Source organism: Xylocopa sonorina, chromosome 6, assembly GCF_050948175.1.
Source record: "Xylocopa sonorina isolate GNS202 chromosome 6, iyXylSono1_principal, whole genome shotgun sequence".
In the NCBI taxonomy this organism is placed as follows: domain Eukaryota; kingdom Metazoa; phylum Arthropoda; class Insecta; order Hymenoptera; family Apidae; genus Xylocopa; species Xylocopa sonorina.
Genome location: NC_135198.1, coordinates 7,714,397 through 7,740,430, shown reverse-complemented (window position 1 = coordinate 7,740,430; position 26,034 = coordinate 7,714,397). Strand labels below are relative to the sequence as shown.

At 43.5% G+C, this 26,034-nt stretch overlaps 3 protein-coding genes and 1 long non-coding RNA gene across 8 annotated transcripts in view; 3 read left to right on the top strand and 1 right to left on the bottom strand.

Moving 5' to 3' along the window:
* The window catches only part of LOC143424939 (solute carrier organic anion transporter family member 3A1-like), a 41,623-nt gene extending 26,873 nt beyond the window's left edge, over positions 1–14,750 (top strand). For 2 of the 3 annotated variants that reach the window (XM_076897338.1, XM_076897339.1), the window contains exons 2-15: positions 4,960–5,281; positions 7,060–7,260; positions 8,336–8,389; positions 9,134–9,239; positions 10,693–10,909; positions 10,992–11,135; positions 11,313–11,528; positions 11,617–11,724; positions 11,811–12,038; positions 12,316–12,858; positions 12,942–13,131; positions 13,213–13,401; positions 13,467–13,618; positions 14,048–14,750. In XM_076897338.1, the coding sequence (XP_076753453.1) occupies positions 5,070–5,281; positions 7,060–7,260; positions 8,336–8,389; positions 9,134–9,239; positions 10,693–10,909; positions 10,992–11,135; positions 11,313–11,528; positions 11,617–11,724; positions 11,811–12,038; positions 12,316–12,858; positions 12,942–13,131; positions 13,213–13,401; positions 13,467–13,618; positions 14,048–14,346 (2,859 nt within the window). In that variant the 5' untranslated portion in view covers positions 4,960–5,069 and the 3' untranslated portion in view covers positions 14,347–14,750. The remainder of the gene's footprint in view (positions 1–4,959; positions 5,282–7,059; positions 7,261–8,335; positions 8,390–9,133; positions 9,240–10,692; positions 10,910–10,991; positions 11,136–11,312; positions 11,529–11,616; positions 11,725–11,810; positions 12,039–12,315; positions 12,859–12,941; positions 13,132–13,212; positions 13,402–13,466; positions 13,619–14,047) is intronic. The other variant, XM_076897340.1, reaches the window with a different exon arrangement.
* Positions 1–26,034, bottom strand: part of Mrpl41 (mitochondrial ribosomal protein L41) — a 186,772-nt gene that overhangs the window by 73,532 nt on the left and 87,206 nt on the right. The gene's annotated exons all lie outside the window — the stretch shown is intronic.
* On the top strand, positions 14,776–16,003 carry LOC143424940 (uncharacterized). Its single transcript, XR_013101986.1, has 2 exons — positions 14,776–15,164; positions 15,286–16,003. It is a non-coding gene; the product is annotated as an uncharacterized LOC143424940 (long non-coding RNA).
* LOC143424630 (PRL-1 phosphatase) overlaps positions 20,745–26,034 on the top strand; it is a 44,040-nt gene continuing 38,750 nt past the window's right edge. Inside the window, exon 1 of the mRNA XM_076896810.1 lies at positions 20,745–20,889. The gene's annotated coding sequence lies outside the window, so the exon portion shown is untranslated. The remainder of the gene's footprint in view (positions 20,890–26,034) is intronic.

The following is a 26,034-nucleotide window of genomic DNA, read 5'->3' as shown; positions in this document are numbered from 1 at the left end:
TTCGTGCTACGGGAATAATGGATCGACGTGGTTGCAGGTTGCACAAAGAACTGGGTTACGAGGAAAAATGCCACGCGCCGCTTCGACAGTCCCTGCCGCGTTTCCTTCACAGTCGCGAGGACCTCCAAGTTGACATTAGAGGCGCGTGCAGTCGTCGCGCTTGGTCTCGTTAACTCTTTTCAGTCATCCGCTCGCGTAACAAAGCACACATCTGTCGTTTTATGATCGCCATCAGAAATTGGTTACGCACGTGAGAATAAACGAGCGTCTGCTCGTGGCAATTTTCAGGAGGAGATGATATCGCGCGGGCGGAGGCGTAGCAAGGACGCGATGCAACGCGATCAAATATTTCTGTCGGCTCTCGTAATCCAGAGGAACGTCTGAGAAACGAACGCTAATGCATTACGCGTCGTTTTAAACTCCACGTTGTTTTTACATAAGGGAACCAAGGCAATTTTCGGGTTTTCAAATGGAATTTAAAGCTCCATTTATTGAAAACGCACAAGGATATTTTATTCTAAAGAAAATGCTTCAATTGAAACATAGATGGGTGTTAAAATGTCTGCTGCTATTTAATTAGAATTTATCAGTGGTCGAACCTATGCAATACTCTCTGTCTGAAAGAAATTTTTCGAGCGGTCTTTGCATTGTTCCAGCAAGAAGGAACAGAGGTAACCAGTGGAACGTGCAACCATGAGCAACGATGGTCGAAAAACGACGGATCAGTTGATCCTTTAACGGTACGCGGCTCAGTTCATTGCTCCTCTTCCGGTGCACCGGCACTTCCGAGGGTTCTAAGATCGCGAGGAGATTATTAGGTCGCGACTCGTGGCGTGAGAGCACGTAATTCGTAATTAACGCGTTGCTCGTCGAAACAATATCTATTGAATAGACATTGTTACCGCAGACCGTGTATTATTCTGATTTCGTTGCGACGAAGATCACAGGACGGACGCTTTCACTTTTCATTCGTTGCGGCAATGGAAAAATGGCGCGACGCGTTGTAAATCATTTTTCGCGGATCGACAATGCTTTTCAGATCGTTCTCGCGTTACGTTTTTGCACGCGTTGCGAAAGTTCGTTCACATTTGTTTGGGTTCCTTGTACTCTCGCACACACACGCGAAACGTTACTCACCCGCATGCCCGCGCTGTATATTACCCGCGTAGATCAGGATTTGAAACGATAACATGTAACGCACGATTCCAAAAGCTCTCCGCGACTTGCCACGCTCTCGTGCTCCACTATTTCGCGCATTATTTCTAGCTAAGTGCCATAGCGTTCGTAGCCTTTTGGCAGCTGCGGCTGCTCGAAAAGCTGGTCATTGTTCGTCTTGGCATACTCGAGGAATTGGATTTGTTATTCGAACGCGAGCTAAGAAACGACCGTGTCTTGTGTGAAACAGTAATCCATTTTTCCTCTTCGTTAAACCAACATACTTAATCGTTTGAGAAATATGCGTCGAAGCAGAATAAATTATTGTGAAAAATTTTTTTATCACGTTCGACAAAAACAGACGAGCTTCAAACATTTGCAAATATTTCATGTTATTTTATTATCATGAAATAGATGCATTGTATCCACGAAACGAGGAAATATTTTAATGCGAAATTAAAAAATGAAGTTGGTACCAATTTCAGAGCAGCGAACTCTTCGATCGAACTCACGAATTGGTCTATCGAAGTCGATCGACGAACGTCGCTCGACTAATTCTCTTTTTCTTTTTACTCGAGCTTAACGAGAACCGATACGGGACGGATTCGTAATTATTTCGAGTGTCAGCTGTCTTTTTTCTTCGCCCCCGCTGGCCGGGTTGAAATTACTCGGCCGTGTGCAACCTTAGAGTGCCGAGATTGGCCTCGCGAGTCCTCGAGTGTCGGCTCGCCTCGTTTCACCGTCGTTCCTTTATTCGATTTCGCAAATAAGCTATTGTTTCCCTTGCTCGAGAGGTTTCTCCACTCCTGGCTGGCAAAAACCCTGAGAAATACGACGCGCGTCGAATTCGTCGCGCAATATTGCCGCTGTCGATCGAAAACCGCCGTCTCAGATATTTCGAACTGCGTCGAGAAGATGCTCTCCTGAGGAATCCAACTTTTTCCGCCTACTTCCCATGAAAATTCCATGCCTGATCTATCGAGACATCAAATAACATTATTAAATAATTTTTCTTATCATTATTTGCAAGATTGCATCGTATTCACCATCGAACAGGTCATTTATTTGTGCAAAAAAGCCACCAAGTATATAGTTTCATATACTAGGTTTGTGTAATTCGATACACTCGAAGCAGTTTTCCAATAAAAATTGCCTTTCTATTTTTATTTTAAACCGTGACTCTTGACGGTGGATCGTTTCGAAAGGCATCAGCTGGTTCGTGAATTTTTTCATGTAAAATCTATTTCGAGACAGATCGAGGTGAATTCAGAAGCATAAAGCTCGCAGTAAAAGTTGCAGGTTCGATACTGTACGTCATCCAGACGCCATAAGCTTGCAGCAATAAAATTTGACCCTTTTTTCTGAAGCATCACTTGTAACGTCATATTACTTGTCAAATAAATACACGAATCCCCTCGAGATCGCGTACGCAATGGATCACTAATAATACCTATCGCTTATTTTGTATCGAGTTAGTGATCATTGCTGCGAAACATCGAATTACAGTGTTTCTACTTAAAAACGAACTTGAGCCGCGTGTTGAACAACCGTGTTCGATTAATCGGCTGGTCGTGGCTCGTGAACCGTTGGAACTAGGATCCAGCAACCTGGATTAACAAGAAGTACCGCAATTCTTAAAACTCGAACGTGAAAATAAAAAATTCCAAATTATTTCTACTCGAATCATCTGGAACCCAACCAATTCGATCGTACAGAATTGAATCAACCACCTTTGCAATTAAAATCGACCACCATTAGTGCGTCACACTTTCTACAGTCGTACGAAAGTCTCAAAGAAAACTGAAAAAAAAGTAGAACCGATTATGCAAACGCGTGGTGCATTTTAATCACCAAATTTCCTACTTAACCTCTAGGAAAATTAATGAAGGATTGAAGATCGAAGCGCGCCGGAAGCCGGGCGAGGCATCAACAGCTGATACGATCGTGGGTCGCAGAAGCGCGCGTGTCTTGGCCTACGTATATCGAACGATCATTACGGTGTATCCCTGACTTTGAATTCGTTAGCCGGGGTATACTGTCCGAGCCGCTTCAATTTTTCATCGCTACGAAATCAAGGCCGTGGCTGGTCGATAATCCGAAGAAACGGTGCAAAAACAGGCGGCTCACGTGTCCTGCTCGAGCGATAGGGACACGACGGTCAAGTACTTTGCAGGAGGCGAAACCGGATGTGCGACTGGCGCTCTCTGTGCACGCGCTCCTCATCATTGCGTCATCGAAGCTTGTTCGCTCTGCTCGAGTTACTTGAACTTAAAATTAAATTCAGTCAACTCGACGTTAACTTTCTGCCCGTACACGTCGAGTTGCTTCGACTTGGAATCGTTCGATCGCAACTCGATTTTGCATAGTGGATACAGAAGATGGTGGCGATTTATAGTCGTTCTTTGCAAGAGTATAAAATCAATTTGAAAAAGTAATGGAAGTGAAAAATGAGATGGAAATTGAGGAAAAGATTGGATAAATTTTCTGCTTTTTTATTATCGAATGGACCTGTTGTCCGACGACACGCGGAGGATCAGTTGTTCCGCTTAATTCGTGTAACAGCTTTTGAAATGGCCGCGGCGTCTCGGTCCTCAACAGGATGAAACGAATCGTGGCTCGTTTACGCAACGCGTTAATTGCACAAGTTAATTGGAAACTTTGGTCGCGAGGCACCACCGTCCGCCCACTTTGTCACGATTTCGACAGTATCGCGTCGAAGACACAGAGATTTACTAAAATATATAAATCCGTCTCGATCGAATTCGCAACTGGTGCGTGCGTTCGATGAATCGAGATTCCTGGTTCGAGATAATTCCCACGACTTATAAGCTCGAATAAAATAAATGAAAAAAAAGGGTCCACAACCGGTTTCGCGTAAAACACTTTCTCGTACGAATCGCCAGTTTCCATCGACTCCAACGCTACGTTTGCAGAGTAGAAAATTCTATCAGTCCATCGCGGAAAATCGACTAAAAGCCAAGCGACCATCGACGCATCGTAGCTTTTTCCATCGAGCGCAGAGAATCCTGTTTCCCAGTGATTGTCGCGATCGCTCGCGTTTCCCGGCGAAGTTCTCGCGCGGAACAGTTTTCCACGGCTCGTCTCGCCAGGAGCAAGTGGATACAGTTATCCTGGCGGTGTCTCGACTAACGAAGACGACAGCGTTTACTGGTCGCGCGCGCGGGGCCCGCGTTGGTGAACGGCCCTGACCTTTCCAGAAGCAGGTTCGTTGAACCGTTGAATGCGGAGATGTCAATTGATCGTAAGATCGCGTCAAACGGTGTCGACGCGACCGGATTTTCCTTCTTGAATCGCTCGCGCAGGTTTTGTCGTCCCTGGAGAAAGGAGCGAGCCGAATTGGCAACCGCGACTCTTTCGTGGACGCCCTGGGGAACGAATAAATGAATTCAAAGTAGTCGTAGAATAACGGATCGACGATGATTCGTATTTAGATTCTAATGGACTTACATCTGAGACAGAGGTTCATACGTCTATCGCATTCACTAATTAATCAAACTCTTCGCATATATTCCGATACTACGATTAAATAAATTTCGCACATCGTCATGACAGTGTCTCCAAGTAGCAGACGATAAGAATGGATAACAAAATTGTCTCAGTCAAAACTTCGCAGTTGCATAAGACGCTTAACTCGATCGTGCGGCTATCCAGGTCACACGTGACTCTCTCTGCGAGGGTTGAAGTCAGTCGCTGTGCGCCCACCGTTGGAAACGAAAAGCCCAAGCGAATCCTCCGTGTCCTGACGAGATCTCCTTTCTAATAATACCTTTATTTTGGTTGCAGGAAACGGGAGCACCCGGCGAAAAATGTCACCAGCGGAGCCGTAACTGAGCGATCTTGGTTGGACGGTAGCCGTGGCTGAGGGACGCGAAGAAGTGGCGGACAGGGGTGAGATGGCGTCTACCAGCGGGCACAAGAGGAACGGCTCGAGCTCGAGCATGTTCGCCCATAAACGCACCGAGTCCGGCGGCGGTTTCATCGGCCACAAACGCTCCGAGAGCGGTCACAAACGCGCCGAGAGCATATCCAGTGCCTTTGGCCACAAACGATCCGAGAGTGGCCACAAGAGGAACGAGAGCAGCGGCGGTGGTTTCGGCCACAAAAGGTGATTCCCGCCTCCTCGAATCCGGGCGCGCCGCCCGTTCCTTTCGTCCAGCTGAGTCGAGGGCCGCGGTTCTTCTCTTGCGCGCCTCCTCCTTTCATCCTTTCTTTCATTCCTGCTCCTTTTTCTTCGCGTTTTCAACGAGCGTTTACAATGCGCCGTGGCTCTCTTCTAGCTCTCCTCTCTTCTCGAAATGGAACGAACCAGGGGGTGAACCAGATCTCCACCCCCTTGTAATAAGCGCGAGAGAATTCGCACTTGCCACGAGACCGTTCGGCTTGAATATGAATCTTTCGTGCAACGTCGCGTGTTAACGCGATGGGTGATTAAAGACGGTTCGAGGGAGGTTCTGGTTCGTCGAACGTGTTAATCTTCGCGGTTATGACTGTTTCGGGTCGATACTCGATCGCGATGATACGACGGGTCGAGTAGGTGTTTTGGGGTTGGGAATGCTCGAGAGAATTACAGGTGGGGAATTTTGATTGGAGCCAGTCGTGTCTTTTTTTACAGTTGTCTGTAGTTCTGTTACCAGGTGCGTGCAGTTTCTATGCGTTACGCGAGCGACGACCATAGAGCCAGGAAACTGTCGTGCGTTCCCGATTTCACGTGGAATTCCGCGAAGTACCACGTCCATTTGCGACACAATTTGGGAACAGCGCGTGATAGCGGCCTGTGATAATTTAGACCTCGAATTTTCCTAACTGTTTTACGAAATTCAACGAACTTTATACTCACGAGTGTGACTATAAATCAGCGAAGAAAAAAACGGAATAGAATAGACAATACTCGAGAGGATCGATAAAAGAGCGTGAAATACCTCGATGGTTACCACTCGTGTCAGATTATAAGCGGATGTCGTAACGAAACCTGTCCTTGGCAGGCGCGAAGGATTAATATTTAAATCAGGGGAACCTTGTAGACGCAGTTACGCCGATTTTTCGCCCCGACGGCGACAGCCCAGAAGGGGATGGAAGAAAAGACGAGAAATTCAGATGACACGGGGATGTCTCCTGTTTCGTAGCAGCGGTAACACGATCCTTCGACCGGGGGCTTACGTGTAATGTTTAGATAAGTACAGGTTCACCGTTCCGGGGCTTCCAGGATTCTGTTTGTCTTCTTCGCCGTTTCTTGTTCGTTAACGAGACAGGAACCGAGAAATTGCATTCGCGGCCCCGCAAAACCAACTTCCTGCCCCGCCGCCGGTTCCCGTTTTATTATGTCTGGTATTATGAGCCGTGCTTGGGAAATAGTTACGGATTCTCGCGGCGTTTGGGAAAAACCTGGAGCACTGTAATGGATAATTGAACGACGGACGTAAAAACCGGTGTAATAAATAGAAACACACTGCCTGTGCATGGGAAATATTTACAGCTAGACGATTACTTTCTCGAGTCTATTTTTCATTCACCAGTCTCTTCAATTCCGTACCATTTATCCCAGAAAAACATTCATCCTCGCTGTGAAATTAAAGATTATATAATATTCTATATCTCTTATATAATATTCTCGATGCAAAAAATTGTTCTCTCAGTCGATTCAAATGAGTTAGACGTAGAAAACGATACGTTTCTGCCCGTGTCCACGCGCGACAATAAATTAGCCGAGCAGCAATGAAAACAATCCTTGACGCTCTTCCGACCAATCGCGTTCAACTCGTGCGGCTTAATCGCGAGCATAAACGTCCGACGATCGAGGGCGAGAGCGCGTAATCAGGGCCAACGAGAGTTATTGGGATGGATCGGTTCCAAATTGCTTGGTGACCTTCCGCGTTTCGTTTCCAGGTCCGAGTCCGGCAGCAATTACCATGCTGGGCATCGACGGAACGAGAGCATGTACGCGATGACGGGGTTGTACGCGGAGAGCGCGGCCACGGGCACAGACGAGACCACGGACCCGCTCCAAGCGACTGGTAGCAGGTTGACCCACGACACCGTCATCAGGTGTCACAGTAGAAATCCCAGTTCAGGCCTCGTCGATCATAGGTAAGAATTGCCAACATTCACAGGAAAGAGGAGGCCTTCGCATTATAGTTGCGAGTCTGGCGTTCCTTGGCCATTTGAAGGAAGTCGTTGGTAACTGTACAATAGCGCTTTGATCAAATATAAATACACAACTTATATGTAAAGAAATTGGAAAGAAGTTCGCAAAGAATTATGCGATTTCTATTTTGTTATCGTTTGTCTCTGATCAGTGGAGGAATCTGATCACGAATCGAAGTTTGTTGAAATCGAACGAGATTTTTTTCTTAGATCACAATTTTATTTTTTTTTTTTGCATCGCACACCGTTTGTTTCACTGTGATTTTCTAATTTTTCGTGCGATCGATCGGAAAATTTGTACGTTTGGTGTCCGAGTAACGATTGTTGTAACACGGGAGGAAGAAATCGTCAGCGAACGAAACGAGAAAGTGAAAGCGGGAGGCGTTTAGAGAAGTGAGCGACGAAAATGCTTGCGCGTTCCTTCCTATTATGAAATCGGACATTTTTGCCAGGCCAAACGCGGATTTACATACGGAATCGGTTTCTAAGCGATCCCGGTCTAAATTGCAACGCGTAACACCATCGAGATCGTGAGAAGTGAAAGCACCGCGTTGACCGTGACACGTTTAACCGCGAAATAGATTTTTCTCTTTGGCTGTTACACCTGTTATGGACTCTCATCCTGTTACAAGGATGATCCTTCGGTTATGAGTGCAAAGCGACTGAAAGAAGGGATGCGAGACCAAAGAATATCAAAATTGGAACGATTTACAATAAGAAAACCTTTTTCAGTCGCTATAAACTTTGTTAATAATAAATATTCTCCGTTAAAGAGGAGTATAATCAATTTCAACAGTCGTTATCGAATGAAATGTAATATAAAACGGCGTGTAAATTGATTATCATGTTCTTGTATATACATTTTTGTTGTCTAATAATTATCACTGTGTTTGACTGAAGTTTCGAGCACTCGTTCTTAACGTTGACTAGTTCTAACTCATATGCACGCAATCCATGGTGCATCGTACAGCACACGAGATATTCATGCTTCCTGTTTCTTCTTCTTACACTTTTTCAGAGATTTTATCATCAAATGTCACAGCAGGAATCCCAGTGCTTCCATGGTGGACAGGTAAAGCTTGCACGACTATCACAGATCATACGTAGCATAACGTAAACGGGATGGACGATTGTGATTAACGCTAAGAGCCACGAGTAACGTCTCAGTCTGTATAATTACCCTTTGGAGAGAATCGACCGTCTCGTTCGATCCTTCGACCGTTGCGATCGAAATTCGCCGGAGAAGAATTCTTTTTCCCGCTTCGAGCGAAGAACGAATCCTCTCCCGTCCTTCCGCGTTCTAATTTCGCGGAGTAATTGCGCGCGACGTAACTGTCTTTGAGGAGCGGACTCTCCTTTTAGGGATGTCGCTCGCGATCAACCAGGAATTTATTTTAAATAAGGAATTGAAGTGACGCCAAGTAGCCACTCGAGGAGCTACCGAGCCGTGAAATCCAACAGACGAGTGCTCCCTCGAGGTCCAAAATAACGGCGAATTGGCTTAAGTGGTAGTCGATCGCCAGAAATAATCAAATCCACGTGGAGATACGCAAAAATATCAAATACAGACGCGAAACTATTGCTCTTTTCAATATTTACAATTGAAATCCCTCTCATTTGAAGAGACAGAAATTTGGAAAATAATCAGAGGAACGCGACCTCGAGGGTTCCTCCTCCACCTCCGTGCGGTCACTGTCGAAGGATTAGACGAGAATCAGCACGCGTGCTTCTTATTTTTCTTTCTTTATTTCACATCGAAGTATCTTCAAGGTACCATGGACGATTCTGACTGCGATTTTCCTGTTCGTCGATCTAGGACGGAGAAGGAGAGGGCGCAGACTCCGCCGTTTAATCCGGATTCGAAGGACTGCGGAATCCTGAGTTGCAGGCCGGCCTTTATACAGAGATTCGCGGGGATAAAGGTACGTGGACGTCGTCTATATTTTCTCGACGCGCGTCCTTACGATCGCGTACCATCGCTGTCGCGATTTATTTGAACCGCGATCGGTAGCCGACTTAGCCGCGTATATGGCCTACACGGATGTACCAACCGGGCACAGTGACTCACTGTTCGAAAGGCTACGACATTGAAATGCCGCTGACATTCTGTGAAAGGTTTTAAGTCATCGGCATCGAGCACGATCCGCGGACGTCATCGTCATTTCACGTCGTCCGATCGTCCAGTTTCGCAATTAGGATCCTGTCTGATTTATCCTCGATGCGCGCCATGCCACCCTTTCGACTGACTGTGTCGAGGTCGTCGAAGGCGGTGGTGAAAATTGACGATAGTGTTTCAACCCTTTACTTAATGAATTTCTTACAAATTTTTAAATACTTAATTTTGGGGCATGTAGCATAATTTTCATTCAAAGTCATTAATTACATAGAAGTGGACTTTACAGTCCCAATGGATCTTATCTTCTACTGTTGGTACCTAATTTGTGTTCTCTTACAAGTTGTAATTGCTACATTTCGATCTCTTTTTTTTTTCTAGCACACAGATTGACACGTAACAAGATCGCGGTTATTTTAATTAAAGGACAGCTACTTGTAATCTCGAATTGGATAATTCCAGATCCCGCTCGTTGCGTCGAACAGTTGCGTGTTCGCGCGCAGAAAAAAAGTTGTACATTCAGCCGAGCGGTTTTTATTTTCGATTCATTAAACACAGCCCCGTCGATTATCAGCGGGAACGTTTTATCCCGCTCTCATTACCGTTAATGCAGCGTTTTGCCTTCGTTAGTTAAAATGCACTCGAGGGTACAATGCTGGAATCGATAAGGCTTCTGATTATCTAACCGGGTATTATCGTTCGATTCCACAGCAAGAATGTACAAAGGAATCGACGTTATCGCAAGTAAAATTGCGATCGATAAAAATTCGAGTACATCGCTGACACATCCCTTTTACATGTAAAAAAAAAAAGAAATGACAAATGCTGGCTATATCTACTTATAGAAAACTCGTTGAGAAATAAAAAAAAATCTTTTAAAACTTTCTGCTCGAGTAGAAGGTCAGCATGATGCGTCTATTAACGATTCGATTCAAAATAAAAAAGATATTCTACTATATTGGAAGAAAACTGAAGCTTATCACTATTCTGAACGGCAATGTCCGTTGTACAATTATTTACCAAATCTACCGTTCCAGTCGATCTAATATCTAAAAGAGAGAATTCTTTTGAAACGGCCAATATGTACATAAGGTATGCAACGCGATGCACAAACTTCGCAGTGTCTACTTAACTGGCAACGAATCGTTTCGCCGTTCCGAGAACGAATCGTGTCTTATTTACACGTGACGTCCGTCATCCGCGAGCCAAGGTTTAATTAACAGTGCGTTAACGACGTTTCCACCGTCACGTGAATTTTCCAGGTGTTCGTGTTCCTCCTGTCGTTCCTCGTCACGCTGCAACAGGCGCTTAGTTCAGGTTACATAAATTCTGTGATCACGACCATAGAGAAAAGGTTCGAAATCCCGTCCAGCCTCTCAGGCGTCATTGCCAGCTCCTACGAAATTGGAAATGTCATCACGGTGATCTTCGTCAGCTACCTTGGTAGCCGGAGGCACATACCCGTTTGGATAGCGATCGGTGAGAGCGCAAAGCGAGCCAATTAGCTGGCTGGCCGGCAAAAGGGATTAAGCTCGATCGTCTATCCGTTTTATTGTTCCAGGCGCTGTCATAATGGGGCTGGGATCGATGATCTTTATGGTGCCGCATTTCACAGCCGAGCCAAACCTGATGACGGCCGCGAACAACTCCAGCTCGGACAACATCTGCCGTGGCGTCTCGTTGCGCGAACAAGACATGGGACTGGGTAAATATACTCGATGGATCGCGAATACGTAATACCTGTACGCGGGTTCTGGTCGATTGCTTGCTAGTTATAAATCTGTTCTTTACATTCTCATTTGGACGCTCGATAATTTCTTTCGAATGGTCAGAGTATTAATGGAGTATCGCGAGGGAAACTAAGATAGTTGTGTTTTCGTAGGTCGTTTGTCGTCTGGATTATCGTCGCCGCCTCTTGCGCCGCACAACAATTTGAGAGGCGATAATTGCATCCAGGGATCTCCATCAAACGCCGGTCCTGTTATGCTATTTGTACTTGCTCAGTTATTATTAGGCTGTGGTGGTTCCCCTTTGTTTACCCTCGGTACTACTTACATAGATGATCACGTACGGCCGGAAAGTGCTTCTTTGTATATCGGTACGGAGATACGCGTGCCTAGAAACATATTCAAGATCGATGCACGATAACGTTTATTAATTAACGCCGTTTGTTTCCTCTCTCTCAGGTTGTATGTATAGTATGGCAGCTTTTGGACCAGTCTTGGGTTTCCTTCTTGGCGCTTATCTGTTATCGTTTCACATGGATTCATTTTCTGGAACATTTATCAGTATTGGTGAGTCGACAGTCGCAGTCAGATTTAATTCCCTCGGGTACTGTAGGATCCTTGTTTTCAATGAAACGACTGGTTTTCTTTTATAGATCCAGGCGATCATAGATGGGTCGGCATGTGGTGGGGTGGTTTCCTGCTGTGCGGCTTACTCTTAATTCTAGTGGCAATCCCGTTCTTCAGTTTCCCAAAAACGTTGCAACGGGAGAAGGAGAAAATACGTATCATCGAGAAGAATAAAGCGCAAAAGGAAAAAGAACAATGCAAGGAACCGAAAAAGGAGAAGCTTGATGATAGCGGTTATGGAAAGGATGTAAAGGGTAAGTGTTCGACGATATTTCATGAAAAAACCCTTTAATTGTCAGTTTTCGATAAACCTAAACGCATATTCTCAACAACGTGCCACGAAGAATTAAAGATGAAAGACTGGCGCCATCTATACGACAATGAAACCAATTTCAAGCAGAAATCAACTTCTGACGCGTTACTTGTTTCATCTCGAGATATTCCACCACTGATGAAACTAATTGTAATATTTATGAAAAAAGGAGGGTTGAGCGATAGCCGTGCGAATAAATGTATATGTCTGTGTTTCAGATATTCCCAGAAGCATGTGGAGGCTAGTGTGTAATCCAGTATACGTAGTAACGTGTTTAGGAGCATGCATGGAATTAGTAATTGTCTCTGGGTTTGTGGTGTTCCTGCCAAAGTACCTGGAGACCCAGTTCAGCTTAGGGAAGAGCCAAGCCAGTGTGTTCACCGGCTCTATAGCGATACCGGGTGCCTGTATCGGGATCTTCTTTGGCGGATGTTTGCTCAAACGTTTAGAATTAAGACCGAAGGGCGCTGTTCAGTTCGTCCTCGTGTCGAATATAATATGCCTGGTGTGCTACGGCCTCCTGTTCTTCCTCGGTTGCGACAACGTGAAAATGGCTGGGACCACGATACCGTACTTTAACAGCAGCACAAAGGGCCCTGAGCCCTTCCAAGTAAATCTCACTGCCGCGTGCAACTTCGGTTGCGAGTGCCGTATGACAGACGTCGAGCCAGTCTGTGGAAACAACGGTCTCACGTATTTTAGCCCTTGCCATGCAGGCTGCACTGCCTTCAGTTCCAAATCAAACTTTACTAATTGTGCATGTAAGCGCAATTTTATTATGAAAATAATAGCACCATGAAAATTAGACGAGATTCCGTAACGCGTGTACTTTTTCTTCCGCTAGGTATACACGGAAACTTGACTCTGTTACCTCCAGCAGCCTCAGAGTTTGCAGAGGTGACAGTTGTGCCAGTAGCTACCGCTGGTCCGTGTACTTCGCCATGTAGGACTATATTCCCGTTCTTAATTTTACTCTTCTTTATGACGTTTATTGTTGCTGTCACTCAGATGCCTCTATTAATGATAGTGTTACGGTAATTTCCCTTTTTATATCGCGTATGGTTATTTAATGTTTACATCGTTGGGGATATTTCAATTGTCTGTTTTTAATATAGATCAGTCTCGGAAGAAGAGAGATCGTTTGCTTTAGGTATGCAGTTCGTAATCTTCAGACTTTTCGGCTACATACCCGCTCCAATTTTATTTGGCAATTTGATCGACTCTACGTGCTTACTTTGGAAAAGCACTTGTGGAGAGAAAGGTGGACGATGTCTGCTTTACGACATCGAGCAGTTTAGATACAGGTATAGTAAATTCGAATGAAAATCGTGCGGAGTTCAATTTTAATACGAGTTTTCACGCTCCTCAGATATGTTGGACTTTGCGCTGGCATTAAGATTTTAGCTTTGGCATTGTTCCTCATCGACTGGTGGTTAGTCAGAAGGAGAAGACAAATGGAAGACCAAGCACCGTCTTTCACTGTTAACGAATTTGTAGGATCGATTATCAGTCTTGACAAATGTAAGTAACATCTTCCCATTTCCCCGCAGAGCTCATATCCGAGTTACCAGTTAGTATTAAGTGTTTGTACATCACGTTATATGACCATTTTATCTGTTTCATACGTTTTATGCGTACTAGCGTGAAAACATATGACGTACTATATAAAACTGTGGAAAGCAGCATGGCCTATGCCGAAGGTTTTACGACACATTAGCACATCCGCTACGGATGACTTCATTTAGCGGTTTTGCTCGCTTAAACGTTTCAACGAGCGTTAATATCGCGACTAAAATTAAACGACTAAATCGAGAAAAACAATATTAACTGTCTACGTCGAAGTACACATTAACGAATTCCCAACGAACGTGTTAAGCCGAGGTTGTCCCGCTAAAAATTGTCACAGTCGTTAAACTGCTCTCACGTATGAAATCTATTTTTACATTTTAGTGTTCGAAGAAAAACCGCATCATCACAACGTCGGAGAAGGGGACGGCACTTCTCCGAACTCTGAATTACCCACGCCGTCATCAATCTCGTCGCCTACAGAACCCACGAAGTCGACGAACCTGGAGGACACCGGCTCGTCGAATCAGACGCAGGATTCGACGGACACGGGAAGCCGTTCGAAGAACGCGATGGACGTCGACGTTCCGGACACAAGGCAAGCGCCCCTCGCCATGGAAGAACCGGACACGGAAGTAAAGCCATTAACCGGTAAACCGGACAAGCATGTACGGAACGTTTAATGTTTAACTCGTGTTAGAGGCTATGCAATTGAAGAATTATATATCAAAGTGGTGATACTGTGTGAGTCTGTGGCAAATTGTTTTGAGGTCACAGGTAAACCAACACGATATATATATATACGTAGAAAAAGAAAGAAAAGGAGAGTGAGAGAGGGGGAGGGGGAGAGAAAGAGAGGTTTAATATGTACAACGTACGTGCATTATTGATTTGTGCAATCCTAAAAATGAGAAAAATCAGGGGGAAGGGGGAAGTGCTATGAATGACTTTAAATAAAACGGGGGGGGGGGGATTATAATCCGTATATATACATGTATGGTGCTAATATACTTTTTTAAAGAGATCGAAAGACAAAGAATTACCTTAACATCGTTCTGTGTATCGTCAGATATAAATTTAAATTACGTTGAAGCCACACACATACACACACACGCGCATTATAATATATTCTTGCATACAGGCGAGTCGGAAATATTTTTACAACGGTTATATTTTGCGTGAAGGGTATCGTTTATCGTACGAAATGATTTGCCACAGATTTGTCTGGACGGTTCGGCTATTTTTAGGAACTAATATCACTAGGGTGTACATTTTTACAGTGATGCGGTATATATATATGTATGTCAATAAATAGATGAACGTAATAGGTGAAAGAAATGTTTAGGCTCGTCTCAGACATCTTGTAGCTTGCTCTGAAAGATCGTCATGCTCTTTGTCTGATACGAGTTTTTGCAAATGGGGAAGCGAGCCTTGCACGGTTAAAACGAAAACAAAAAACGGTAGAAAAAAAAAAGGAGGAAAGGCCAACAAGGACTAAACTGTAAATATAAAAATTCCTGCCTTAAGAAATACAAGACTAGACAAACGTATATTTAAAGATAACTAATTAAGTAAGTGATAGAGTTAACGATCTATAATGAATAATATCATTATGGTTGCAGATCGAGAGCTGCGATTTATTTTATAACTAGTGGTTAGGCTTTCTCAGAAATTAACAAAAAAAAAGTAGTCAATTTAATGTAGTAATGTAAAGAAAAGGAAACACATACGAACACACACATACACATGCAAAAAAAAACAAACAGATGAAAATCAATAACGTTGACTCGTTTATAGAATTATTTCAACACTTTGCGAGTAGCGTAGGTTTTATTCCTTTTTTCTTTCCATTCTGTTTCTGCAAGAACAACCGCATGTCGAACAAAGAATCACGCTTTCAACAAAGCGGCACCTTGATCTCCGATGTTTTTTCTTCTAAATATTATTGCAACTACGACACACTACTTTAAGACCTACCAGAGAACGTTAGCGTTACTTATGGGAAAAAAAAAGGATAACAGAAAGCGTTCGAGCAATTTTTGGTCGCGACGCGCGCGTTACTTTTTATCCTATTCTATAAAACAGATAACAAAGTGAATTATGCTTCCAAGCAATAAAATGAAAATAAAAAGGCTACAGATTTTCGTTGACGATTGCTGATGAAATAAAATTGTTGGGTCAATTGGGATTAAACGTGTAACACTTTGTGGCTCGTCTCGGACAAGTTCTGGCTTATTACACATACATTGTACCGTTTAGCTCACTCGTTGTTAGGGGGAAGTCTACTTGTTGTTTTGTACCTGAAAGCCACTCGTATCCAATTTCGATGTAACAAAAGAACGAAGGAAGAAAAAAGACGAACAAAGACGAAGGAAAGAAGAAAAAAAAAGTATATAAAACTCACTCAGGAAAAGAAATTTTATAGGGCGTTAAGAGCACCTTTGACACACAATCGAGAGGAAGCTACGAAGAAAGATACGGATATGGATTATCTGTCAGTGCAAAGTGAACGAAATATTAGCCTAAGAAACGAACAAAAAAAAAAAAAGATAAAAAATAATAATGAAAAATATAAAGTTACTCCTTTCAGCTCAATTTCATTTTAAAAGCGATAAAAGGGATAGTGGAGAATGATAATTAAGGGAATTTTACAAAAGAACGTTTTAACCAGTAATAATAACGGGAATGTTATGCAATATAGAGGACAGCCTGTTTTTCTCTATCGCTTCGGGTACGAAACCGTTCTACAGATGCTTCTAAGAAATTAAATATAAAGAAACTAAATGAACGGAAGATATAACGTTAATTTTTACACAGCCTCGATGAAAGAATAAAGTAACAGAAGAAAAAAAGAAAAAAAAAAAGAAAAAAAGTACTATCGTGCTGACGTTGTCACAGCATTTACTTACGTTTACGAAACAGGAACACACTTACGTATTGTACGATAATATATCTCGCACGCTGTTTGGCCCGTCACTGTCAATTTTTCGAAGTGTAGTTAACACGCTACCTATATATATATATTATATTTTAGAGGGAATTTTAATGTTTGCGAACTCGTTGAACCCGTCCGCGAAGTAGATCGTTCGAGATGTTCTTGAGGCCGTGATGATCTCTCCTAATCTAACTACGATTAATTATTGCGAAGCACTTACGTATAACTATATACCTACTTTGTGATATGAATCTCTCCGTCGAACGATAAACTTTGTCGGACTGGTCTCTCGTATATACGAGGATTACAAACGAACAAAAATGAAAAAAAAAGGGGGAAAAAAGTGCTGTGAATAGAAAGAAACAAACAATGACGAGCAAGAGGGAGAGGTGGAAGAAGAAGAAGAAGAAGAAAAAGAACAGGAACAACAACAAAAACGCAAAGATGAAGAGATAACAGAAGGGAATAGCTAAAACTAACGATTACGTCGAGTTATATTCAGTTCAATTTACACATTCGCGTCGATGATGAGATATGCGAGATTGTTAGGGTTGTTGCATCCTCCGAAGCAATGCAACTGTACATAGAGAAATATAATAGAGTGATTTATAACGAACAATCGAGATGAAAGGGACACGTGGGCGGGGGGGATTCTACGTGTATTATATGACTATACATAAATATAAATATACGATTTAATAGGATTTTACGGTGGTCGTCTAATGTAAAACGCGTCGATTTCTATGGTTTATGACGAGCGTTCTCGAACGAAACGATTTCGCGCGCGCGACCCGCACAATATTTCGATCGTGTTACTTAAACATTTCTACGGAAGCTTTCTCTCGTATATCGTTTTTATCGTAAATCATGTTGTTAGAAACAATTAATTCCTTTCTTCAGTTCGATTTGTTCAAAGTATCCTTGTGTATGCAATGTTTCTCTGCCAGATGAATTATCGTCATCGATTAATTTCTATTGTATAGCATTATTATTATTGTTATTATTATTATTATTATTACTACTACTATTATTAATATTATTAATATCACTCCGCCTTTAGTATCTATCACACTAGTGTACTCATCGTTAATTATTCTAGCGTACGTTCATTTTCGTAGCGGATGGTTCTGTTCATCGATTGATCGTACGAGTACGTTTGCTGTATGTAACACATTCCCAAGCTATAATAGTTTATTAAAAGGGTGAATAAAGAAAACGACATGGAAATGAAAAAAATAATATTAGAGGTTTCTAGGAGGAAACGTTTTAAGTATTAGTTAAGAAGTTCTAACATAGCGATGGAGAATTAAGTTAATTAAAGGGAAAGAAGAATGTTGTGTACATAGATATTGACTATTATAATGATTAATATAAACCGCTTATAGATGTAATGTATTTTTTGTAGGGACCATAATGTGTAAGCAGAACAATATGAGAACGTTTCGTTTTTCCTTTCTCGAACGGTACTTGAACGGTGATAAGCGAATGCGAGTCGACGGTTTTAGGTAAGGTTTCCGAGTGATTGGGAATGAAAAGAAAGAGAGCAATACTGTGTTTGTTCGCGGCGACGAGGTCATGGGAAGCAATTCTGAGGAGTTAATGGGTTCAGAGATAAATAGGATATAAAAGCTCACTGACGAGAAACAAAATTTAAAGGTATAAGTAGCGGTTCCGAACGATTCAGGGATAACGAGGGTGTTGAGGGGGAATTGAAAGATTTTTAGGGCGTTGTGTGTTCCGTTTGTGAAGCTCGCAGAAAAGATCTCGTTGAAGGGTTCACGATGTTCGCAGCGAGTGGAATCTTTTCTGGGAGCCCGACGACGAGCGCGGGAAAGCTCGAGGCTTGAGAGTCGTTGAGTGCTGTAGCATGTTTGAAATTAATCGGCAGCTGAAGGCCATAGAAGAGTAATTTATGTAGTTTCTTCACTTTATTACACTATTTTTTTGTCTGCACACTCTACATTTGTTCTCCCCTTCCCCGGCTACTTACTCTTAAACACTTTTTACGTTCCACAAAACTTAGAAACACCTAATGGAAATTTAAACGCGGATATACTTAGATCATAGCATGCATCGATACAGAGATAAAGCTACATTCTATTGTGTTCTCCTTTATTTGAATATTGAACAGAATTTAAGCACAATTTTGAATTAAACTTGTTTGATTACGAGCAGCCAATTGATTTCAATCAGACTACGTTCAGCAGCAAAGTGCTAGAAATGATGAAACGAAAAAAAAAAAGAAAGAATTGCATTTTATTTTCCGAAAGGAAAGTGATTTCGTAGCAGAGTTTGTTCCGTAGAACGTCAGTGAATTTTTTCCAGCTGGAAAACGTGTTGACACGATGCCATTTCATAGTACATATACATTCACACATACATACACGTGTACACGCAGAAAAAGCTTCACAGGACGTACCACGCGTTAATTTGTTACGATTATTGCATTGTATTATATTGTATTGTACGAATTCTTCTGTACACGGTAGCGAAGAATTGATTGACTTTAGTCGCGCAGCAAGCTAAAAATTACTTAATCAATATATTTGGCCATCTGAAAAGAAAAATACGAAAGGACGGAAATGCCGCCATTTTGGTACGCTGATCATAATGTAAAAATGATCTCGACGCGGCCGATTTCGCGGTCGCGAAACGGTGTTGACACTTGAAATAACATTGCCTTAAAAAACGAAAGATTAAAAAAAAAAAACATGTAATTCATAAGGAAAGCTCTGACGATGGTACAAGTGGCAAAAGGAAATCAATGGTGATGAAGAATGATCGTAATTTGCAGAGACAGAGATATATATATATATATATATATATATATTATAAATAAATATATAAAAAGATAACTAATGTTATAGATGTAAGAGAATCTCATATTGTCAAAAAACAAAGTGATTTATCGTTTCCTCGAATATTATATATAAATATAATTTTAAACCCTTGTAATAGAAAGTATGTCGTGCGTGCGCGGTCGGAAAATGAAAAGAAACGTTGGTTTCACACGGGACGAATCTTCTGTTTCATATCAGACACCGAATTCCTTCCTTGGATATGAAACAAGCGCGGATCGCGCGTCGTCTTTAGAATTGGGGCAATCTTATTTTACGTTTCAATAGCAGGCGAAAAGGCGGCGATGGTAACCGTGAATAATTATCGTCGAACGTCGTGTTTCATCTGCTCGTCTAAAACTTAAACTTAACATTTCTTTTCCCTCTCAGAAGTAAGGCACAAACAATGTATTTACATAGAATAAATGTTTTGAAAACTGTTAAATACTGGAGTAACCGAATTCTTGGGAAGATCGTTCAGTTCTGGGATCTAGATCCTTACATGCCACTGTTCTTTAACGCTGGATTAGATCTAGACGTATAACAGTAACGATTAACAGCACGTTTAATTAAAGAGATATGAACCAACGTTATTACACAAGTAAAAAATCACTGCCCTGAATTATTTCATTCTGTGGTGTAACGATTGCATAGGAAACAACGTGCAATTACCAGAGGAATGTTCCGTGACGTATATCACGTTCACTTAAAAGATTTGTCTTACAACTAAAAACCAACTAACTCTACAGACTGTTATTTAAAGAAGGCTACGAAAAAATAAAACAGCAACAACTTTGAATTACAATGTCGTCGTAATACCACCCCCGTTCTCACGAGACTGTCGCCTAATCGTACGAACTTTATTCGAATGCTACCTGGCGCTAAACAAAAATAACCGTGCTGGCGCACGTGTCGTCGGTAAACAACAATTACCCGAGGTCGTGGAGGCGCGAGTTTTAATCAGCTCGAAAAATTGCAGCTCGATAGTCCCGCCGTAAGGAGATATCGTGCCGCCTACGTACATTAGAAAAGGTCACCGGCAATTTGTGCGACACTCAATGACAGCGCAGAAACGCGTCTGGGAAACGTGAAGCACGGTGATTTAATTCGATCAGATAAAACGTGCAGCGACGTGTCAGCCGCGTAGCGGTCGATGGAAAAGAGAACGAAATCGAGATAACATCCGGTGACGTTGTTGTAGGGCCGGCAAATCGCGGGCAGCGTGAGCGCGCGTACGTTCGAATGTGCCGCGGCGCGCGTCGTCGACCAATCGCGCGGCGCGACCGCTGTGGCCACCTCGCGGGCTTCTTCGGCCATTTCCGTCAGTTGTCCACAGGCTTCTCTGGCGTGCGGACGTACGCGAGTGTTCTCTGTGTTCTGTCACCTACGGAGTCGCGTTTTCACTAACGAACGCCCCACCGTACCTTCCATATTCAATGTGTATGGCGATTCAGGTGAGTGTCCAAATGCCACGGCTAACCGAAATACGATTCGCGGCGCGTTCCCACGGGCGCGTGCCTCGCGTGTACGCGCGCGCCAGTGCCTTCTATCCTCGACGGCGAAAAGTCGATCGTCCAGTTCGTAATGTACGCGCGCGTGTGTACCCTCGTCGTCTGGCTGCGTGCTTCCCTTCGTGCATACCACACTGCTATTCGAGTTCTCCGTCCGATGTCCGACTACGTTACGTTCGTGAGCAGCGCGCCCCCGCGCGCGCCGTCCCGTGTATACGTGCACGCGTTTCGCCCGCCCCTACACACGCTCGTTCACACGCATCGAAATACGTGTGTTGGAGCGCGGACGACGAACTCTGGCGTCCCGTCGAAACCCACCGCTGCCTTGCCTATATACCTCCTGCGTGCCCCCCTTTCGTTTCGAAATAACCTATCCGCGGGAGCTCTTAGTTCGCAGTGAAAGAAGAAGAAGAAGAGGAAGAAAAAAAAAAATGGAAATACGCGTTCCTTTACGATCCACCATCGAGTCCCTGATTCCCTGCGACGGAACAACGTCTCGTCCGCATTTGTTTAACGGCGTCCAGTCGTAAATTCCTGGGGGCAATTCCCGAAGCGGGGTACGTGCCATGCGCCGAATGGGTTTTAACCGCGATCGAGCACTTCAGCGGAGACCTGCATTCTTGCTCTTAGACGGGCTTCGTGCGCCTCTTTGTAAACACGGTGCAGTTGGCCAAGTCTGCGTGACAGGCGGAGGTCGACGGTGAGAGCAGAGGCTCGCGGACATAACTCGCGCGGACACGCGGATCGCACGCCAGGGCACGCATGCCTCTGTGTTTTCTTCCGTGGCACGGTGACGAACGCGCGATCCACGCGATCGTCGATCGCAGAAGGGCACCACCCGTGCGTGCCTAGTTCTGTGCGGAAAAGTCGCGGCACGCGCGACGAGCAGGTCGCTTCATTGTTTCCTTCGACGCGATTTAAGATGGCAGTCTCTCCCTTTCGCGCGGACAGGTCCGCACGCGTGCAGCCAGACAAAAGGGCGAACGGGATGCGCGCGATGTTGTGTGCGTGCGAGCGACCAGGCCCTACGAGAACGCTTTACGCGCGGTTCCCTTCGAAATTACGCCGCGATGATCGCTGGGATCGGTCTTTCGAATCGCGCGATGGCAGCGGCGTGAGGCTCGTTATTTTTTGACCGCTGGACGGAAGTTTGAGTAAAAGGGTCGAACGGCGATCTTTAACGAGGATCTTTTCCGGTTCTTAACTGTAAGTTGTGATCATTTATTTTTCTTATTAATGTATGTGATCTTGTCCGCGATACTTGATGAATATTTCGAGCGGGGAGGGCTGCGTTGAAAATGTCGCGCGTGAAAAAAGTTACAGGTTAAATTAGTAATGTAAATTCTTGGAGGTAGTTTCTTTTACGGTTTTCCTTCAACTTGATCTATTAGATCTTTTTCTGGCGCCTGATTATAGAATTTTTCGTGCGAATAGGAAATAAAGTTCGCAGAAACGCGTTGCATAGGTTAAGTCGGTATCGTAAGTCATTACCATTGGTTGCTTTTCTTCCTGAATTGATGTATGAAGTATTTTCTGCGACGTGTGTTATATAACAACGCTTGAAACGGTTGAATAGGAAATGTAAAGTAAAAAATTAACTATTATGTAAAAATTTGCGTCACGCGTATGTAGTTGCATTGGTTGCCTTGAAATTATCATGTCATCTACTCTGGTAGTTTTAATTCTGATATGTTAGACGTTTATTAATTAACGATTGCATGGCTGTTGAAGAAGCAAAGTTACATCGAATTGTAATCACTTCCTATCGTTTCATTTTACGAATAACACAGTGTTTACAAACGAATCTCACGAGCAAAGAGGATTCGTCGAGCATTCTCAGTAGAATGCCAGGTATAAATGGTGTCAAACGTTGGTTCATATCTACGTTTAGGGTCGCGTTTCGATTGTGAGCACAATTGACTCAATGATTCGGTAACTCCGTAAAGAAACGTAGTGTTCTGCGCGCGTTCATGCGGAACGATCGTGTTAATAAATTGGAATACATTTGTGCACGTTCTAGTCATCACGCATTTCATCAGTCGAATGACGTCAAGTAATGCAAGGTCGTGCGTGCATCTTTCAACAGTCTGGAAACATATTAATTTGCAAATTTCTTGACCAGTGTCACGAAATAATTGTCAACCGGTATTTTCAGACGATATATCTCGTTCTGTGCGACCAACCAGAGGTTGCTTCAAATAGAATAACTATTGCACAGATACGATTTCGAAGATTTTCTCGTCTTTGGTAACAGACAGTAATTTTGTTTCCAAACTCGCATTGTTGATGTCTCGAGTCTGTTGTGTTTACTTCTTAATGGAATTTATTTCTTAACTATCATTTTCCAAAGTGGAACATTTCCTAGATCTATTGGATAGATTTATTATACTTCTCCATCGTTAATTATCAATTTAGTCCACAATCACTATCGATGTTATGCGAGGGTCATTTGCAGTCATAATGTGATCGCTATAATTGCTGAATGCCTGTGGGCGGTTTCCGCCGTGAATGGATGGTTCGTCGACCACACACTGGTTACTTTACATAAAACAATTCCTCGGATATTTACTTTCTACTTCAAGCTTATTAATTAACTTACGAAAATAGACATTATACGCACTGTCACAGTGTACAGGATGAATGGGTGAAATTATGTCGTGCCAGGCATCGATGTGGTATTCGCTTATCGGAATTACTCGATGACTGTCATCCTCGTTTCCGCAAATTGCTACTAGCGGCGGTCGGTTTTCCAGGAAAAAAATGATTGACGTCATCGACTCCCACGATTCGTGCATAAAAAGACAGGGACAAGCGATTTGCATGCAATATTTTCTTCGTGCGACTCGCCAGACTGTCGTTTGCATGCCTTCCGCAGATATCGTCTGAATACTTTCGATTTTCTATGTCTCCTTCTATTTTTAGATTTTATTGTGCTTGGTTGATGCAAGTTCGTATAAATTTCGCGCGCGTACAACGAATAAAAATTTGCACGCCTCTGCTTTGCTTGAAAAAGCACGCGGCTGTGTATTTTAATTAGCAATGCGTTTTAATTTTATGCTCCGCGAATCGATCTGGATCGAACGACGGGGGATCGATTCATTAAAGTTACGTTGCAGTAGTTGACAAGAACGATTTTATCGTTAATCTATAATCCGCATAGTAGACGACGGCTTAATCGTATTTAGTTGGAAATCAGGAAGATTAGAGTAGAAAAATAGACTTAAGATCGTTATCCGTAGTTAAGATGCGGTTGTTAATTACCATGCAGATGGAACTCGATCGCGTGTACCGGACGAAAAGAATATTTTCCTGGTGTTGCGTTTCTCGTGTCCGTTTACACCGATCGCGTAAGACAAAATGGCATAATTGATACGAAGGGGAAAAGAGTGAGATATCTGTCTCAAGATGTCGGTCAGATGTTACTCGTGCTGCCACCCTCCCCCCATACGGACGGGTTCGTTTTAAAAACTGCACGGGCGTGAGCATTAGTCAGCCACGACGGATAGAGGAGAACTTGTTTGCTTTAAAGCGGGTTTTACTGGAAAAACAGCCTGCCGCGTTAGTCATCGGATGCGATACATGGCTCTCCGGAATAAAGTGCGCGGACTCAGAGGCAGGTGTTTTCCTTTTCCTTTTTTTTCTGCGCGTTTAGGAGAGCCGGGGAAAATAGTTTGGAATGCGGTTGTCCGTCGAATGAGTTTCCAACATACTTGCGAAATGTGTAATTTATTTGCAATTGCCGTGCGCAAGAATTACAACTGATGTTTTATAATATACGAGAAGAGATGCTCGATGATAATAATTAATCCATTCAGCTTGAATTATGACGCGCGTTAACAAAGATTCATTCGCCATAACTTTCACCGTTCTCCAAGATGTTACTTTCCACTGGTTGCACGTTAAATATCCCATGACCGTCTAACCGCGAGTTTTATGAAATTGCATAAGGTGAATCAACATCGCGCAACAGAGAACCGTGGCTCGAGGCATCGAAAATCATGTTCGTCTTTCGTGACAATGACACATAATACGATAGCGAACTTCTTGCGGGGACTGCATGCAAAAAGTTTGCTCACCGCGGTGGAACGTGACGCTAGACGATACATAATTACAACGAAATCGTATAATTCCGCAATTCCATCGGTTGTAATCGTTTTTTGTCCAACAAATGGAACAAAGAATTTCGTTTTCGTGGAAAAGTGCTTTAAGATTCCATTAAGTAGTCACGCGATAATAGTAAAAGTCCAGAAGGTAACACGTGACGAAATTCCACGTGGCTGCAGCAGTTATCCGCCACTGGAGTAATCACTGATAACTCTTACCATTGGTCCACTCATACACCAGGAACTTTCACTAATTTTCCTCAAGAAAGAGACTCCTCAAACACATTTCTATTACTCTCCGTTTTTAACATCCCAAAAAATTACTCCTTGAACACTATAAAATTCCCTGGAATTCCCTTAATTCCATTCTCGCATCGATTCTCCATACTCGAACACGCGTACAATGAGGATCCAATGGGATAAGAAAGAGACGCGCGATAGAGGGCTGCGTCACGGTTATCCTTGGACTCTCAGCCGCGTTCGCGAGGGGGTTCAGGGAATTCATCCCGGTCGGGTGACGCGGAGCACGATTTTTCTGAATAGAAGTCTCGTTATCACCTTGGCGTCTCGCTTTACAAGACCACGTGCGCATCTAGTTTACGCGGGACATCGGATTACGCGCGCTCTCGTATTTCACCTGTGTAATGCTTATTAAATTTAGCGCGCGCGACCAGCCCCCCTTTTTCCCTGTGCGCCCGTCCCTTTGTGGCACGGCGCTCGCGCGTGCGTTTACTTTTGTTTCGCGGCGAGGGTGAGTCTTGCGGGGTTGGAAGCGACGGAAACGCGCGGGCAGCGCTGGCCTGAATGAAACCGGAGGCAGATGGACGAATCCGCCGATGGAACAGCTGGTCCGGCTGGGACGAGACGGGTTTTGCGGAAGCGTTTCGTTTTTCTGGCTTTTTAAGCTTCAGAGAGATTTTATACCTGAAAATCCGCGGTATTCCACTTTTATTTTCTATCCACTGAAAATGAATTATTTGCAATA